The following is a 19,095-nucleotide window of genomic DNA, read 5'->3' as shown; positions in this document are numbered from 1 at the left end:
CTTGGCTCCAAGTTTTTCAAGAATGAGTGATTTTTATCTCCAGTTGCTTGTTCCTGTATGTTTGAACTTTTATGTAACTGTGCTAAGTTCTTTTTCTGGAAGAACTTTTGCTGGAAGTTTGTGAAACTTACTTCATTTCACACAATCCTTCAGTTTTGTTCTAAGTCTAGTCTTATATCTCCCTCTCCACCCGGCCCCAGAGAATGTCTTAATACAAGATAGTTTTTATTTATTTATTCAAACTCTTAATTCCAATGACCTTGTAAGGTAGCTTCCAACACCTTACAGTCAATTCATATCTGATCTTTTGTAAGATAAGTGCTGCCAGGCAACCAGTCCTTTTTAATGGTACGTTCACTAGGATACACACTTCACTTTTCCTTGTACTCATTTCAGCAAAGCAGAGATTTGGCTTGAGCATACCTACTCAAGGGAGCAAAGAAATAAAAGATTAAATCAGGGCTCTTTTTTCTTTTTAAAAGAGAGACACTAGTGAGTTGAACAAAAGAGAAAATTTGGGGGCTGTTTCTATGCAGTTACAAGAACATATTAAAGGAAATACAAGAAAGGGGAGAGAGGAAGACTTAATGATAAAATATTTTCGAAGATATCCTTCTGGAATTTCTCCTCCTCACCCCCCACAACATTCTTCTTCTTCTCTCCCTCGCCCTCTATCTCTCTTCTGGAAAGAACAATTTCTGAAAAATTGTGCTGAATAATTTTCGGGTAGCACACTCCTTTCCACTGTGTCTTGTGTAAGCTGTGGATTTATGGAATGTGTTACCAGGCACCCCTGCATCCCCAAGGGAGAGTTGCTTAGGCATCATTCAGAAGAGTCTTTTGGCTGGATAGTAAGGCAGAAATTTAAAATAAGGTTCCAGACTGTTTTATTGTTGTTTGTTGTTTATTCGATTTGTTCAGTCCTCTGTATCTGCTGGGGAATTTTGAGGCTGGTCCTGACCTACAAAAATGGAATACATAAAGAAAATCTCCGGGCCTGTCCTGCTGGTGGTAATTGCTGTAAGGCTTGCACAACATGGGTTAGAGGTCTGCATGTTTATAATGCAGTGGCAGAGCTCTGTGTTGCCAGTTGTCTGCTCTTGCCCAGTTTCCAGAACAAGGATTCTGACACCTGTCATACAAGTTGCAAGCTAAAACCAAAACACCTGAAGGGCTGGAATTCATTCACTTGCAATAGAATTATTTCATTGAAAGCCCACTAGTTTATATAACGAGGAGTTGCCTTTTCTGTTCTTAGGAGCATGGGATCCCCACTGATATGGGATATGCAGTGGCACCTCATCATTCAGGGGTATACCCAGTCCATGTTCAGCTATATGAGGCCTGGAAGCAGGTTTGGGGAATCAGAGTCACAAGTACCGAAGAGTATCCTCACCTCAAACCAGCTCGCTACAGACGAGGATTTATCCACAATGGAATCATGGTAGGTAGGAAGGATATCGACTTACTCATTTTATCCTTTCTCTGCACGCTACATCCAACTCGGGGCCAAGGTACACATTTATATTAAATATGCAGCTTGACCCTGTGTTTGCACTGGTGTTTTTTTTAACTTAAATATCCATGAAGAGTGGAGTCAGGATTGGGACTGTGCCATGTGTCAAAGGGGGGATTTAACTCATTCCCACTGTACTATAGTCCCAGCAATCATCACACCCTTAAAACTGTTATTAGCCCCAGGAAGGAAGCTTCTGTTGACAGCTTTGCTTCCAGTGGGGCAGGAGGGAGAGGATTTTTCATTGGGGCCATAGCACAAGAGGAAGGGGTTAATTAGTAACATACTGCCCAAAGGTTCCATTATAGCAGGGCTTGAGAAATCCTAGGACCCAGGGAACCATGATTTCTAGACATTTAAATGTGGAGCCTAGACTAGGATATTCAGAGGTTTGATGCAGGCAGCTCTGTTTCTGTTCTAACTCTATTACTTGTAAAGGGGATAAAGAGATGCCCATTTGCTCTTCCCTTCTACAATGTTAATCTGGTGATTCTGTCAAGTGTCCACGATCTGACTCCTAAATCTTTTGAGCTGGCTTCTATACCCAAAGAAAATTTGTCAAGGCCTGCATTATAGCTAGACTGAGTAGCAGTCTGACTAGCTTTGTTTAAAATCTGGGCACCAATGCTTGAAAGTTTGGTAGTTCTCTAGGTTGTGTGTGTGTGTGTGTGTGTGTGTGTGTGATGTGCACGAATTGGTTTGGAGGCCCTTTTAAAGACCTCCAAACTGGCTTGAAAGTCCATCGGTTCCGAAGTTGTGGATACAATCCTCTTCTGAAGGAGAACACACATTCATTCTCTCTCTCTCTCTCTCATTCTCACACACACACACGCTTTCACTCGCTCACAGGATGTTCACAAAACTGATGACTGCCGGTTTGAAGCAGCCCTTTAAGATTTTGAAGCAGCCCTTGATAGCTTTAAGAACCGGGAAGGGTGTTCTCACCTCCCCCCCTCCCCCCCACATTTCACCACCACCACCGCATTTCCCCCATTGGCGCTGTGCTTTAAAACGGTCTGGCGGGGCGACAGTGTACCTCCTTGCCACCCCGGTGCATGGCAGACTGGAAGTACTCCAAAGTGCCTGGTGCACGCGCTCATGCTACATACACTTCCATGTACTTCTGGTCTTCTGTGCACCAAGGTGATAAGGAGGTACACTGCTGCCCTGTGGGACCATTTTAAAACACAGAGCTGGTGGGGGAAAACGCGGTGGTGGGGTAAGAGCACCCTTCCCAGTCCTTAAAGCTATCCCTCACTTCGAACAGGCAATCGCCAGTTCCGTGCACATCCCAGCTGTGAGTGAGAGAGTGTGCGAGTGAGAGAGAGAGAATGTGTATTCTCCTTCAGAAGAGGGTTGTATCCCTAACTTTGGTTGGGTTGACTTGACCTCCTGCCCCTAGGCAGGGCCAATAACAGAACTTGCACATGACCAGGAGGGAGGAGCAATCCTCTCATCTTCAGTTTTTTGCCCTGTCTTGCTCCAGCAGGTGCTGAAAGGTTTTGCTCCGTACTACTGTGGTGATTATTTGGGCAGCTTTGATCTACAACTTGTTCCCCCTGTGTCTTCCTTGTTGTTGACTAGTGCTAGTCAGGGGGAGCCAGGGAGACAGAATAGTAGGCTCTGCTGAGTTTTGCCCGACGTCCTCCACTGCAGCGCTTATCAGCCTCCAAGAATGGCTGCCAGCACTCCCTGCAGCAAGAGAGAGGCTTTCCCCTCTCTCTGAGGATTCCAAGACCCATTCTGTCTGCCAGTCCGAGTAGGTGGCGGCGACCTCTCCCACATGCGTGGCTCAGTCAGAGAAGACTGCTAAGGCAAAGCTCTCAGCGGCAAAGAAAGCACACAAACAGAAGGCACCACGTAAGCATTTGTGCTAGGAAGGGAGGACTGCCCGGGCAGCCTTGGGCGTGGAGCTGTCAGGGCCAGTCACGCCGGCAGATCAGGCGGAGGGCCAAACCCTCTCGGAAACGTCTGGCGTTCCTCCCACCAAGTGCTCTTGCCCCGCCCAAGTGACCTTGCAAATGGCTCCAGCCAAAGGGGAGGACGATGGCGACATTCCTCCAAGGTTTGTTGTCCTTCACTGCGTTATGGTGGAGGAGTTTCAGAAGCTACCCTGGCCTTCTGCTCCTACCAATTCCCCAATTTTGCCAGCCATCGAGATGGTGGGTGCCTCCTTTTGGAGAAAATGGGGTGCTCCCTGAACACTGCAGAATCTGCCTCGTGTGCTCCTGTCTCACATTCCCCCATGGGGAATGTACAGGATCCTCTAGTCCTGTCCCCACAGGGTTCTCGCACCCTGCGGTGCCCACATTCCAGGCAGAAACTGTCCCTGCTGGTACCAATCCTGTATACTCCTCGGGGGAGTCTGATTCAGAGAGGGAGGGTCAGGAGCTCTGGGGTGATAAGGCAGGACCTTCTCCTATCAACTGTTTTTGCAAGCAGATTACCCGGTTTTGCTGTACAAGGCGCTCAAGACCCTTAGGTTGGAGGGGATTATTTATTCGCCTCCTGATAAGCCAGAAGGGAATCCTGAGGTGCTCTTCAGGTGACAATGCCATGCCCACAGTCATTGTGGAACCTCATTCAGGCGGAGTGGGACCGGCCCACTGAAAGCAAGGCCCCCCCCACAGTTAGACAGTTTTACACCTCCACCAAGCCGCTTACTGAAAAGCTTAAGGTGCCCCCAATAAATGCTGAGGTGGCAGTTCTGGTGAAAGGAGCAATTCTCCCTAAGGATGGGGACAAGGTGCTCAAGAATTCAGATATGAAATGTGACACTGCCTTATGTAGGTCACATGAAGCTACAGCTCTTTCCATGCGTGCCTCTATGACAAACTCTATTTTTGCCAGGGCATCTGTATTATGGGTTAGGTAGTTGTTGCCACTTGTTCCACCTGAACTTCCCAAGTTTCACCAGGGGCTGAATAAGTTGGGTAAGGCAGCAGCCTTCATGGCTGATTCGTCACTTGATGCTACTCAGTTGTTGGCCACGACTCCGGTGTCAGACGCCACAGTTTGCAGGGCACTCTGGTTTAAGAATTGGAAAGTTGACCAAAAGTCCAGGAGTAACTTGGCTTTCAAGGGGGAGAAGCTGTTTGGCGAGGCTTTGGCGCCTATTCTGATCGAAACAAAGGACAAGAAAAAAGCTATCCATCGTGAGGAGCGCAAGACTTTTCAGTCTCCCTCCTCAAACACCAGAGGCTTCAAACCAAGTTTTCGGTCCCGTTTCAACAGACAGGACAGGTCCTCCTGATCTAGGCCTAAACCTTCCTTTTGGGGCAGTGCAGCCCACAAGCCCTTCCAGGCCAACCTTCCCCCCAAAGCCGGGTTTAAACGTAATTCCTATCAATGATGGCTCCCCAGTCCACTTGGCAAGTCCTCTGCTGATGGGGGGGGGGAGGTTGCAGGAGTTCGCACACAGTTGGCAGTTGATGTACCTGCGTACATCTTTTGATGTACACAATTGGCAGTTGATGTCTGGATACGCCAGGGCTACTCCCTAAAGTTTGCAGCCCAGGCCCCAGATTGTTTCCTGCCTTTCCCGAGGCCCAATAAGCAGTCCAAACATGCCCAGATGTTGGCAACCATACGTCACCTGGTCCAGATACAGGCTATCGAGCCTGTGCTGGTGGAGGAAAGGGGGCAAAGGTTCCATTCAATTTCATTCCTTGTTCCAAAGAAGAATGGGGAATGGAGGGCCATAAAGTAAAGTTGTGCCGTCGAGTTGGTGTCGATTCCTGGCGACCACATAGCCATGTGGCTTTCTTTGGTAGAATGCAGGAGATGTTTACCATTGCCATCTCCTGTGCAGTATGAGATGATGCCTTTCAGTATCTTCCTACATCGCTGCTGCCTGATATATAGGTGTTTCCCATAGTCTGGGAAACATACCAGCGGGGACTCGAGACGGCAACCTCTTGCTCACTCGGCAAGCTAGTTCCCCGTTGCACCATTAGGTGGCTCATGGAGGGCCATACTTTACCTCATAGGAACATAGGAAGCTGCCATATACGGAGTCAGACCAAAGGTCCATCTAGCTCAGTACTCTCTACACAGACTGGCAGCGGCTTCTCCAAGGTTGCAGGCAGGAATCTCTCTCAGCCCTATCTTGGAGAAGCTGCCAAGGAGGGAACCTGGAACCTTCTGCTCTTCCCAGAGCAGCTCCATCCCCTAATGGGGATATCTTACAGTGCTCACACATCAAGTCTCCCATTCATATACAACCAGGGTGGTCCCTGCTTAGCTAAGGGGACAGGTCATGCTTGCTACCACAAGACCAGCTCTCCTCTCCTCAAATTCGTCAACAGATTTTTGAGATAGAAGAGGTTCTGCATGGAGATCCTCCATTCGATTCTTATGGCTATTTAGTGGGGGGACCTTCTGGCCTAGGTGGACCTCAAGGAGGCGTACCTCCATGTACCCATTCATCTCCAGGACAGGCATTGACATCACTTCTGTTACGGCAACATCCTCTACCAATATCTGATGCTCCCCTTTTGTCTTTTGACTGCACCACAAGTGTTTACCAAGGTAATGGTGGCACTCGTGATGCACTTTGTGGACCAGGGGCATCCACCTGTACCCTTTTATGGATGATCTGTTGAACAAGTCACCTTTGGTCCAGAAGTGGCTGGAGGATATCCGTGAGACCCTGTCATGCTCCAGTCCCACGGATTTGTTGTCAACACCAAGAGCGCCCTCAGCCCAAGATTGTGCATTTAGGGGTGTCCATCGACACACTTCAGGGGGTAGTGTTCCTTTCCCTGGATCACAGACAGAAGCTGGTTGCCAAGTATCGGGAGTTAATGGGGCGGCCGAGGGCTGACATCCTATCCTTAAGCCAACTACAGGAGATAATGATCTCTACTACAGGGATCATTCTGTGGAGCCGGTTCCACTCTCTGCCTCTCCTGTGGCTCCTCTTGCCCAGCACAATCGGGTCATGGAGAGATCACGGCTCAGAATCAGTCTGTCAAGGAGCATTCATTTGTTCCTGAATTGGTGGACATCATCCACCTCCCGGAAGGCGGTGACATTCCTCCGGGTTCCCCAGATACAGATCACAACGGACGCCAGTCTCCTCGGTTGGGGAGGGGGGCACTGTCATTGCCCACTAAAACAGGGTTTCTGGTCCGCATCAGAGAGGACAAACAGTATCAACTGGCTGGAGCTCTGGGCGATAATGTACACCCTTCTGGAGTCCCTGCCTGTCCTCCAAAATTGTCATGTTTTGGTGCAAACTGACAATGCAACTGCAATGGCCCACATCAACTGCCAGGGTGGCACAAAATCCTGGGCCATGATCTGGGCCATGATTGCTAGCTTGGGTCGAGAATAATCTACTGTCCTTGGAAGCAGATCACATGAAAGGGGAGCTCAATATGGTGGCGGATTGGTTGGGCCACTCCCAAATAGATCAGGTAGAGTGGTTTCTGGACAGGCAAAGGTTCAAAATAATCGTTCACAGATTTGGTCAGCCAGTGATAGACCTGTTTGCCAGCCCGGTGAATGCCAAGCTGCCCTGATTCCTCTCCAGGTCTCTGTCACCAGGGTCCGAGGGGGTAGATGCCCTATTAGCACACTGGCCAGCTGGTATATGCCCCCCCCACCCTCCACATGCCCACTCTTTCCCAGACTGTGTACAGGATATGCCAGGAGAGGACAGAAGTAATCCTTGTTGCTCCAAACTGGCTGTACAGGCTGTGGTTCTCAGACCTGGTGGAGTTGTCTACCGATGCTCCGATGGCCCTGGGTTCTTGCCCACATCTACTAGGGTAGATGTTCTATCCAGAGCCAGAACTATTCGTGTTGCACCTGGAGCTGGGACTGCTCAGCCTATTTGTGTGGAGATTGAGCGGGACTTGTTAGCAGCCTGTGGGTATTCGAGCTCAGTCCAGGGTAGTCTTCTGGCATCCTGTCACCCTTCCATTGCTAGGATTTACCAGTCAAGTTGGAGGGTCTTTTCCAACTGGTGTGGCACAAAGGGGTTGTTTCTTTATCTGCCTCAATTGGTCAGGTTCTGGGATTTTTGCAAACAGGCTTAGATTTTTGCAAACAGACTTGGGCTTAACACTCTGCGCTGGCAGGTCTTCGCTATCTCCTCGGTGCTAGATGTGCGGGGGGCTCCTTCTTTGGCAGGCCATCCACATGTTCAGAGGTTTTTAAAAGGAGCAGCTGCCCTCAAACCTTCTCTGGTCCACAGGTTTCCCACTTGGGACTTAAATCTAGTGCTTCGGGCCCTCACCAAGGCTCCATTTGAACTCTCAGAACAGTCTCCCTTAAACTCCTCTCCCTTAAGATTCTGTTTTTGACCATGAAAATGTCTGCAAGTCGGGTGTCTGACTTGGGGGCCCTTTCTGATTGAAAAGAGCTGTGTTTGGTTTTCCCAGAGTATGTTCTGCTTAGAACGGATCCAACCCTTTTGCCTAAAGTAAACGCAGTTTTTCATAGGTCCCAGGAGCTGATTTTATCGACATTCTGTCCCACGCCATCTTCCCCCAAGAAAAAGGAGTGGCATATGATAGATGTACACAGAGCCCTGAAGATTTATTTATGGCCTACCAAATCTTTTAGGGTTTCAGAGTCTCTGTCTGTTTCCTTCTGTGACTGCTCCCTAGGCAAAACGGTCTATTCAGCATTCAGCTGGCCTATTCAGCATTGGGAGTGCTGTCACCAGAGGGCGTTACTGCTCACTCCACTAGTAGTGCAGCCTCTTCGGCTGCCTTCTCCACTCTGGCTCCCTTGGTGGACATTTGCCGGGCCACCACCTGGTTGTCCCTGTCAAACTTTGTTCGAAATGACAAAATTCAGAATTGGGCACTGACCAATGCTGTTTTTGACAGGAGGATAATATAACAGGTGGCCTACGCAACCAAACTCTCCTATTCCCACCCAGTTGTGGTTTACGGGGGCTCTGGTATGTCCCATCCTAAGTTGCGGATAAAACCCTCTTCTGAGGGAGAATGAATCGTTGACACTTACCTGAAAGATCATTCTCCTCAGACGTATGGGTTGTATCTACCTCACCCATGTTCACCTGGTTTTCTTCTACTTCTTTTTCTTTCCTTTTTATAAGTGGGCAGCCTTTTTGCCCCGGCTGAACTGTTCTCTCTGGAGGGTGTTGTGTTAGCACTAAGCAATATTCCTTGGAGTTCTTTCCTTACCTACACAAATGGTGTGGTGTTTCGTGTATTACTGTTTTCTTGATTTCCAGTCCGTGGATTTTGACTCCCCACCCCCCCACCCCCCGTTATGGAGCATTGGAGAACTGGCTACATACTGAAGTTGAGGGGATTGCTCCTCCCTCGTGGTCATGTGAAATCTTTGTTATTGGCCCTGTCTAGGAGCAGGAGGTCTAGCCAACCTATCCTAAGTTGCAGATACAACCCATATTTCTGAGGAGAATGACCTTTCAGGTAAGTGTCAATGATTCATTTTTGAGAGAGAGGGAGAGAATGTGTGTTTTTGTGGGTGAGTGTCACCACTTCCAAAATAGTATTGGACTAATGTTTAGGGCTGGGTAAATGAACTTTGAACTTTGGTGCTGGAGAAGGATACCATAGACAGCCAGGAAAACAAACAAATGGACCATAGAACAAATCAATACAGAATTTTCACTCGAGGCACAAATGACCAGGCTCAAACTATCATAGTTTGGACACATTTTGCGAAGATCCAGCTCCCTTAAAAAGTCCATAATGCTGGGGAAAATTGAAGGAAAGAGAAGAAGATGACGACCAGCAGCAAGGTGGATGGACTAGATTATGACAGCAGTGAATGCAGCACAGAGAGACCTTAAAGGCCAAGTTGAAGACCGATCATCCTGGAGAGAATCGTATCTATGTGGTCTCTAAGAGTCGACACTGACTTGACGGCACTTAATCAGTCAATCAGTCAGTCAAATGTGTATGGTGGGAACTGATGAAGTTTTTTAAAATTAATATGGTCAGGTTAAAGGGGGCAGCTGTTGTTCATTCTGGCTCTGCCTTCCAGGCTTCTGGTGTACAGTGAGATGGGAGCAGGAAGAGATGCTTCCTTCTTGGGAAAGAAGAAAATGGAATGTAATCGCCTTCCCCTACTAAATGTACATCGTTAAGTTATTCATTACCTTCATATTCTTCCCATCCTCCAAGCAGTGGTGTGTTGGTTTCAGAGTATATGTTGAGAGACAGTGACTTCTGAGACAGCCTAGTGAGATTCATAGCTCAAACATGGTTATTTTATTTTAATTTTTGAATATATCAGTGGGACCAAGGAAAAGTTCTGTTTATCTCTAATTTGTTGCTAAACTGCTTGCCAGATGAAGATTTCCTTCAATAGATAATCAAGGTAGCTACACTGATCCAGGATTAGATCAGGGAAGGATGTTTATGATGATAGATCACTTAAAAAATCTCAAGTGGTTGTGAGGGCTTGGCCACATCAGGCCCTCAGTTACATAGAGGTGGAAGTAAGACAGTTCTCTGTGCTATAAAGGCTCTCAATCTAAAAAGAAACACAAGAGGAGAGACACCAGTAACAGCCACCTGAAGGACTTGATGGCGTTGAATAGGGGCAGTTGCTGCTCCCTGCTAATTAGAAGCGAGTACCCACTTTCAGAGGTGCCTCTTTTGCCCAGGATTGTGGCTATTTCTGGATGGCAGCTTTCCCTCCTATTGTTAAAGTACTGGAGCACTAAATCAGAAGTGGGGAGAAGAGATATCAGCTAGTTAGTACATATGCTTCTCATTCGAATTCCAGAGTGAAGAAACTCAGGAAGAACTTGCATTAAACTGAGAACATTGGCACCAACAGGAAAGAGACTTCAAAGCAGAAAGCTTCCTGGTTCTGCTTCTTGATGGCTGGGGGTGGAAACTTGTGGAACTGTATTTTGTCCTAGATTTATAACCTGCCCACTCAGCTTCACAAGCCCCTAGGCAGCCTGCTGTTTGAAACATAATAAAACTTACGACTTGTGTGTAAAACAAACAAAACATCAGTCAATCAGCATAAAAATAAGCTGGTTGCAGTTGCAGTGGCAAGTAGTGTACTGGATCTTACCAATAATAAAAATATGTTCGCAGCTTTTCTAAACATTCTGATTAAGGAATTTGCAAGAAACCTGTTGCTTCTACACTGAGTCATGGGATGAGATACACTAGTCCAAGCAGCCTGAGTATGAATCCCCAAGAGAGTGGAACATCCATCCAGAATGGGCTGGACTGATCCTTCACTGAATTTCCTTTCTTCCCATCTCTTCAGGTTCTCCCACGGCAGACATGTGGCTTGTTCACGCATACCATATTCTATAATGAATACCCTGGTGGCTCCAATGAGCTGGATAAGATCATCAATGGAGGCGAGCTTTTCCTAACTGTGCTACTTAACCCTGTGAGTACTACCTTGAAGAAAAATGGAAGTGTTCCTTGCAGCATGTAGAACCCGCCCCCGCCTGCTTCTCCTGTGTAAATGAACTCCAACTTTGTTTCTGGGAAATACAAGTGGTTGACATCTTGAGGTGGTATGCTGCTAAATTTGGTATGCATTCAAAGAGGACAAATGCCTCAGTTTTGGTTTCCTTTCTAGATCTGCTTTTTTTTTTTTTTACTGTTGCTTGCTTAGGATTTTTGTTCATTTGTGTTGTCTTCTGGGGCTGGGGATATATGGTCCTGACTGGAGATAGGATGTAAGTGAGGGAGACTTGTGCTTTAGGCTGGATCAAATGCTTCCATTCTTGGTGCAGGTCTGTGGATGGGTTTTGCTTGTTCTGATAGCCATGTCTGGGTTGGAAATAATTTTTCTCCTAGATCAGATCAGCCAATGATTGAGCAGCTGTTATTGGTAGCAAAACTGCTGGATTGCTGAACAATTTATCCTTCAGATGGTTTTACTAAACTAGTTCTCCAGTTGTGCATTCAATAGTAAGGTGCACTCTATTCCCTCTTCCTTTCTGCTTGTGTCTAGGTAACAGGATGATCTAGAAGGGATTATTAATTAGGTAGGTATGCATGTCACTGAGGGGTGGGGGCATCTTATATAGAGATGTTTAGTACAGAAAAGGCTAGGAGAACAACAGCAACATATAACTTTATGAATGCTGTGACATACACAGATTCTCTTTATCAGACTAATAGGATTGTGAGATTCCATCCAATGAAAGAGATTGGATTTGGCAGTAAATTCAGGGCAATGAAAGAAAGTTCTTGGTTATCAAGTGCACAATTTGCTTATGGATGACAAACGTGGTATAGATAAAAAGGATTAAACATAATTTGTGTAAGATAGTCAAAGATGGAACCCTCCATGTTCAGAGGTACATTTTTACCCCTGATCAACAGATGCTGGGGACAAATGGGATGGCCATCTTCCTCATGGTCAATGTTGTGTGTCCTTATGGGGCATCAGGTTTGCCATTGACATGAGTAGGTGAAGACCTAGTAATGCAGTTCTTGTGCTCAGTTAGTTCTCAGAGATTTACAAATACTTCAGTCTCCATTTTAACCCCAGTCAAGTGCTGTAGTTCATACTAGAACATATGAATCAGTGTTTGACCCCAGGGCTTTATTGTAATGTAATGCTGTTTTCTACTAAGCATATTGATTTAATTTCCCTTTCTTATTCCCTCCCAGATCAGTATCTTCATGACTCACCTCTCCAATTATGGCAACGATCGCCTGGGCTTATACACCTTTAGACACTTGGTTCGCTTCCTCAACTCCTGGACTAACTTGAAGTTGCAGACACTGCCACCTGTGCAACTAGCACAGAAGTATTTCCAAATATTCTCAGAGGAGAAAGACCCACTGTGGCAGGTATGGTGTTAACAGACTTCCAACCTACTATAGCCAAAGGTTTCAAATAAATATCCAGTGGTTCTTCTCTTTGATTCTTTGGGTTCTTTTGAAATCAAACCAAGTAGTTCTGTGTGATGCAGATGCCTAGTCAGGATCTGAATTGTAGCCTTTCATGACCAAAGCAACAATGATGAAAGTGAATTTATGTATGTATGTATTTATTAAGTAAGCAAGTATACCACCCCAAACTTTCATCTCTGTTAACAATTTCTAAAAGCTACACTCAAAAAAATGAATGGCAAAGGCAGGTTTATAGTGCAGTACAGCAGTTTTACACTTATATCTGCTGCATTATTTTCTTTCTAGTTACAGTCTACACCAGTGTGGGTTGCATTTTGAGTCCAGTCACTGATGGACTTCCTGGGCACTTTCCAGATTCACCCTTACCACAGTGTCACTACGGATCTGCAAAGTGTGCTTCCGTACTTCCTGTGTTGTGACACTGCAGTCCCCACACTGACAGCAAGGTGCCGTTCACATTTCCGATGCCTTCTTTCAGATTTTATTCCCACGTTACAGTTTTATAACGTCACATGTGCAGTGCAAATAAATAGCTGTTTTCCCCCATTGTGGAGTTGTTGCAAGACTGCTCCCCCCGCTGGTGGCCTTGTGCAACAGCCTTTATTTATGGTTTCAATGCACTCTGCCCAACGCTGAAGCATTTTACTGCTTTTGAGTGGGTAATCTGGAAAGCCCCCTGGAGAAGGCAGGACACTGTGTGGAAACTGTTTTCTTCCAGTTTTAAAATGACAAAGCCAAGGCACTTGAAACAGAAGGCATGAAGCAGGCCTAGCATATTGGCTGAGAAGATATTCTGCCCCTTTATTTATTATTTATTTATTTAAAATAGAGCCCCTGGTGGCGCATTTATTTAAAATAGAACCCCTGGTGGCGCAGTGGTAAAACTGCCGCCCTGTAACCAGAAGGTTACAAGTTCGATCCTGACCAGGGGCTCAAGGTTGACTCAGCCTTCCATCCTTCCGAGGTCGGTAAAATGAGTACCCAGAATGTTGGGGGCAATATGCTAAAATCATTGTAAACCGCTTAGAGAGCTCTGGCTATAGAGCGGTATATAAATGTAAGTGCTATTGCTATTGCTAAAATATTTATACCCCGCCCCTCCAGTGCAATACTGCTGGGGGTGGCTTACAACAATAAGATAGACACAGATACAAGTAATAAAATTAAATTTTTTTAAAAAGTCAGATTAAAAACAATTATTAGGTTCAAATTAAAACTGAAGATTATAAAAAGCTAAAGAAACTACCATAGATAACAAAATAATAATGATATTTAAAAGCCTCCTTAAAAAGGTGTGTTTTAAGATGTTGTTTTTTAAAAACACTGAGGGAGTTAATAGTTGTAGCCCATTGTTGGTTTTTGAGGGACATTTCATAGTAGGGGTGCACAAAACCACCTGGCCCAGTTCGAGTTCCAACCTGAACCGCACCAGGCCAGTTTGGTTTTGGCACCCTTCACTACTCCCCCTGCCCCCGGGTTGGTTTGGTTCCAGGGGTGGGGTGGGGGTTCATTGAATATTTCTGAATCCCCCCCTTTCTAACTTATTCCCTCCGGGTGGGCCATGGAGGGTCCACCTCACCCCGCCAGCATTGTGTTTTGTAAAAATCGCCCAGTTCAGGCATCTTCGGCCCTTTCTGGGCCTATTCCCCAGAGGCTGCCACTCCTGGTTGGGTCAGACCATGTAGGGTCCCATTGCGTAGGCGCAGCAGCCTCCAAAATGGCCACCGTGCTGGGGAATTAGCTCAGAAAGGACCGAAGATGCCCAAACTGAGCGATTCTTACAAAAGGGAAGGTTGGGGCGGGGGGAGCCTCCACGGACCCCCTGCCACCTTGGAAAAGCAGGTTGTTAAAAACAACCCCCTCAAATGTTCAACAAAACCCCAAATGCGGGGGGAGGTGTTCGGCCCAGGGTTTAGCCTAACCAAGGGTAGTTTGACCCCAAACGTTTGAACCGAACTGGTTCAATATCAAGCCGGTTCGGATTCGAACCTGTTTGCACAGCCCGATCTCATAGTTGCTTTGGTTTGTGGAATGCAAACCTATTTGAATCCTATACATTCCCATGTTTCAGGATCCCTGTGAGGACAAACGCCACAAAGACATTTGGTCCAAAGAGAAGACCTGTGACCGATTCCCCAAACTGCTAATCATTGGTCCTCAGAAGACAGGTAAAGTCTAGTCTCATCCATCCGTGTTGTGTGCTTGAATCCATTGCTCAGAATACTGTTTTCTTGTCTTGGGCTTAGTATCTGTGAGGAAGATTCCTCTTAGCTTGAAAGTGTCTGTTTTCCAAGCAATGACCAGTGCCTGTGGCAGCTCAAGACCTCTGGGTGACTGAGGCAGGGCACCAAATGATCCACCCCTTGTGCACCCTTCCTTTTTTAAAAAGTGAGGGCAGGAGGGCATCTTTCTTTTTTGCTGGCACGTGCATCACTTAGACATTTTGAGCCATTAACTAGTTGCAATAGCCTGTTTTTACTGATAAAAGATTATGCTTTAACCTGGGATATGAACTGAAATTTAGGAACTGTAACATTCATGCTACTTCAGCTTCTTGTGCTTTAAACAACAACAGCATTCACACCACGACATATTTGGCACTTGAGATTAGAGGCAATGTTAAAAGCATCGACAAGTTATCTGTGCAATGACTGATGTTGAACACTGCAGTTGGCCAGGGACAATTGTTTTAAGAAGCCCAAGAAAATCAGATTTCCCCTTCTGCTGAAAGAGGATATCTTGTGGGTTATAGTTCCCCATTGCTCCAGAGGCAGGACAGTACAAATTAGTTTAGAAAGCTTTAATAAGCCTGGGAAAGATAACCCTGCCCAGTTCTGTTAGTCCTGCATCTGCTCAGAGACAGCCTTTTTTCTCCTCTTTCCAAAAGCCTTCTCTATTTTTCTTCTTAGTAATTTGCTGCTACTTTGCCTCTTAGCTCCTTTAATCCCCTATTGACTGTCTGCTGCCGTCCTTAAAGGGGGGGGTGGGGTGGGTGGGAAACCCCACCAAAACCTTTTACTTGTCCTTACCTTCTATTAAACTAGGGATGTGCTCGAAGCATTGCGGCACGTCTGTTTCCAGGCACCAAAACACGTCTAGCTGTTTCAAGCTGTTCTAGCCGAATTGTTTCAGCTGGGAGCGAGCGGGCACTTTAAAAGAAGGGCATGAAAAAGGCATGAAAATGGAGCGGGCAGATGTGGTGGCATGGGGCCCTTATCACCTGGCAATAGTAGTGATTCAACACAGGACAGGGTGAAGCCCTAGAACAAATGACCACCCAGTATTAGTGGACTTAACTGGGGAATGCGCCCCCGCCAGCAGCACCCCCAGAGTTCCCTGATGCTCTGCCCCCAGCGTGGCAGACCTGGCTCTAAGACTTGCTTGCAAAATCACTCCAACAATCCAGGCCATTCAAGGGGGCTAAACGAAAAAGGAGGAGGAGAAACTCCTCCTCCTCCCCCCCCCGCCAGTCCTTCAGGGGACAGAATAAAATAACTAGACAGCAATCCTAACTCGTTCGCGGCCTCTCCTGGTGATGGTGGTGGGGTCACTTAACACAATTCTTTCATGCTTGGAGACTCTTCACAAATGACAGCTGGGTCCTTCAAACTGTTCAGAACAGTTACATAATAGAGTACACCACTCTACCCACAAACAGGTTTTTGCCAACCCCGCGATCACGCTCGCGTTCCAAGCATACGGGTCTTCTGCAGGCTATTTGCCATTTGGAACATATAGGGGCAGTAGAACCTGTACGTACCTATTTATCAGCAGGGCAGAGGGTTTACTCTATTCTTTTCACTGTACCAGAAAAGGACAGCTCCCTCAGAGCAGTCTTGGATCTCAAGTTTCTCATCAAATTTGTCAGACACAAAACATTCAAGATGGAGACTCTGAGATCAATTGCAGAATCCCTTCACCACCTAGATCACCTCACCTCCATAGACCAAACAGAGGCCTATTTGCACATCCCAATTCATCTAGACAGCCAGCCATTTCTCTGCTTCAAATATGTGGACAGGCATTACCAGTACAAAGCATTACTAAAATTCATCCAGCAGAATGTAGCCTCAACAATGATTATTCAGTCTACAGCGCACTTCGGATGCCCACAGGTTGACCTCTTCACAGCACCCAACACCACCAAACTTCTAAGATTCTTCGTCCACTTCCCATGCAAGGGAGCGGAAGTAGTAGGGTCCCTCTTGACACCCACAGGAGTTGCTGCACGCTTTTCCTCCTGTACCTCTGATCAGCAGATTCCTTCACAAGGTCCAATTGTACAAAGCAGGGGTCACCTTAGTGGCACCATACTGGCCGAGGAGACACTGGTTTCCAGGGATCCTCCCTCTCACCATAATGCACCTGTGGTTCTTGCTGGTCTCAACAGACCTACTACAGCAAGGACCCATCATTCACCATGCTCCAGTAAAATCATGATCTAGTTAAAATTTCCTACAGGAGGGTTTAGACAAGGGTCTAAAAGCATACACACTAAAACAACAAGCAGCTCTCAGGACTGTTGGCTTCAAACATCTGTCAACGCCTCATGCAGTCTCACGTCAAATGTTTCCTCGGAGCTACGCCTTCTGTCCTATAAACTGGCATTCCTAGTAGTTAACATGTCTGCCAGAAAAGTGTCTGTCTCAGCTTCAGGCCCTATCCATAAACAAATGCTTATGCATAAACTCACCAGACTCCGACAGATCCTCAATCTGTCAAGGTGCCATCAGTCTTTCACAGATCCCAGGACGTTATTGCACCCTCTTTTGCCCTAAACCTTCACATTCATCAGAGCGTGCATGGCACAAGCTAGACATCCGACAATGCTTAAAAACCTACATCCAATGTACTGAGCCACACCAGACCTCAGATGTTCGTGTCATACCTCCCTACTTCCATGGGCCAGAAAGTCTCAAATGCCACTATTGCCTGCCTGATCAAAGCCTGCATACCCCTGGCATGAGATATGTTAAAAATACCAACGCCTCTGCATATCTCAGCTCATTCAACCAGGGCACCAGTAGCAATGGCAGCCTTCTCTACAAATGCTCCCCTGTTAGAGATTTGTAAAGTAGGAACATGGTCATCTCCCTTCACAAGACATTACAAGATGGACATCCAGGTGACCTTCGATAGAGTGCTACAGCAGGTACTTGCTCAGCAGTAGTCTTGGACACTTCTCACCCAGGCTCATCAGCTGGGACATGTCCCACCAGATTCCCCCTTTCAGCAGCAGAGAAGGAGCATTGATTACTTACTGTGAAGTTGTCTTCTTGCTGCTGGATATGACATCTTGGCCCATCCGCTTGGGCTGTCAAGGTCTACTGCGGGGACTGCCTTTGTTCTCTATTTACTGTTCCTTAACGTTGTTCTCTCTTATCTCGACTTGTCTACTCAGAACTGGGCAGGCCTTCCCAGGGCTATTAAAGATTTCTAAACTAATTTGCATAGTCCTTCCTCTGGAGCAATGAGGAACTATAACCCACGAGATGTCCTCATTTCCAGCAGTAGGAAGAAGCCTTCACGGTAAGTAACCAGTGCTCCATTTTGGATCAAGCCATATAATTTGTCTCCCTTTGAAGTGTTTGCTATCAGAGAGGCCACCTTCATGCAGACTGGGGTGAATTACTGCCATCTATTGCAAACAGTTGGTTCAGGAAGAGGAAAGTTTTGAGTGAACAGGACACACAAGTTTTTAAGAACACCTGGCTGGCTCCTAGCATCCATTTTGAGGAATACATATTTTAAATTTGCCCTGCCTGAGTCCTTTGAGATCTAGGAAGGTCTCACAAGCCTAAAGTACAAAACTCTCTGGTGGATGGTTGGCAGGTAAGAAGCCATGTTTCTCAAATATGTTTTCTTTCCCCTAGGTACCACAGCCCTCTATCTATTTCTGGGCATGCATCCTGACCTGAGCAGTAACTACCCCAGCTCGGAAACTTTTGAGGAGATCCAGTTCTTCAATGGACATAACTATCACAAGGGCATCGACTGGTAGGCTTTGCTTTGGACCACTCCCAAGGCTGGGTGGGTGACAAGCTTCATGTGCAGAGAAATATAGCATGTTGGATTTGTTGTATAGCTTATAATTAGTTGGCGATTGCACTGAGATGGACTCAAAAGCCACATTAAGACTTAATTCTTCAGTCTGTTCAGCTGCAGGTCTCTGAAAGATGACAGATATCAAGCAAGGAAGGAATTTGCATTTTATTGTGGGGTGGGGTTTGGTCAGTAGTAAGGTGCTTAGCTAGTTAGTAGCTAATCTTTCAGCAGAGCATCTCAACAAGCATGACTTGAGGAACTGGTTATGTATATTTTATCTGCTTTGAGCAGGGTCACTTGATGCTCTCCTATAAGCATGCTTTAGCAAGACGCATAAAACAGGCACGCAAACAGGTATATTGAGCCTAATATATTCCACTCCTTAAAATACAAACTCCTTGTGAACTTGTCGGTTTCTGTATGCTTGTTTCATTGGACGGTGATGCTCAACAAAAAGCAGCTCGCTCAATGTTTGGCCTTCTCAATAGTCACAGTAAATCAGTCTGATGGTACTTTGCTGCAGTTGTACAAGAGCATATTACATCTGAGCAGAAAAGGGACTGAAGTTCAAAAATGGAGAATTTCCCCATATGTGTTTAACGTTTGTAGATATACATTTGTGAGCCACTTTCTGACAACTGTGTATTTATAAAATAATCCGCAATAGGGAAGTAGCCGAAA

General features: G+C 46.3%; 1 protein-coding gene across 2 annotated transcripts in view; it reads left to right on the top strand.

Moving 5' to 3' along the window:
* The window catches only part of NDST1 (N-deacetylase and N-sulfotransferase 1), a 41,757-nt gene that overhangs the window by 10,103 nt on the left and 12,559 nt on the right, over window positions 1–19,095 (top strand). For both annotated transcript variants that reach the window (XM_053295506.1, XM_053295505.1), the window contains exons 5-9: window positions 1,259–1,444; window positions 10,757–10,885; window positions 12,124–12,306; window positions 14,441–14,537; window positions 18,243–18,366. In XM_053295506.1, coding sequence (XP_053151481.1) covers window positions 1,259–1,444; window positions 10,757–10,885; window positions 12,124–12,306; window positions 14,441–14,537; window positions 18,243–18,366 — 719 coding nt within the window. The remainder of the gene's footprint in view (window positions 1–1,258; window positions 1,445–10,756; window positions 10,886–12,123; window positions 12,307–14,440; window positions 14,538–18,242; window positions 18,367–19,095) is intronic.

This window comes from Hemicordylus capensis, chromosome 2, assembly GCF_027244095.1.
Source record: "Hemicordylus capensis ecotype Gifberg chromosome 2, rHemCap1.1.pri, whole genome shotgun sequence".
Taxonomy (NCBI): Eukaryota; Metazoa; Chordata; class Lepidosauria; order Squamata; family Cordylidae; genus Hemicordylus; species Hemicordylus capensis.
Note: the sequence above shows the minus strand (reverse complement) of the source record. Positions and strands in the feature narration are given on the sequence as shown.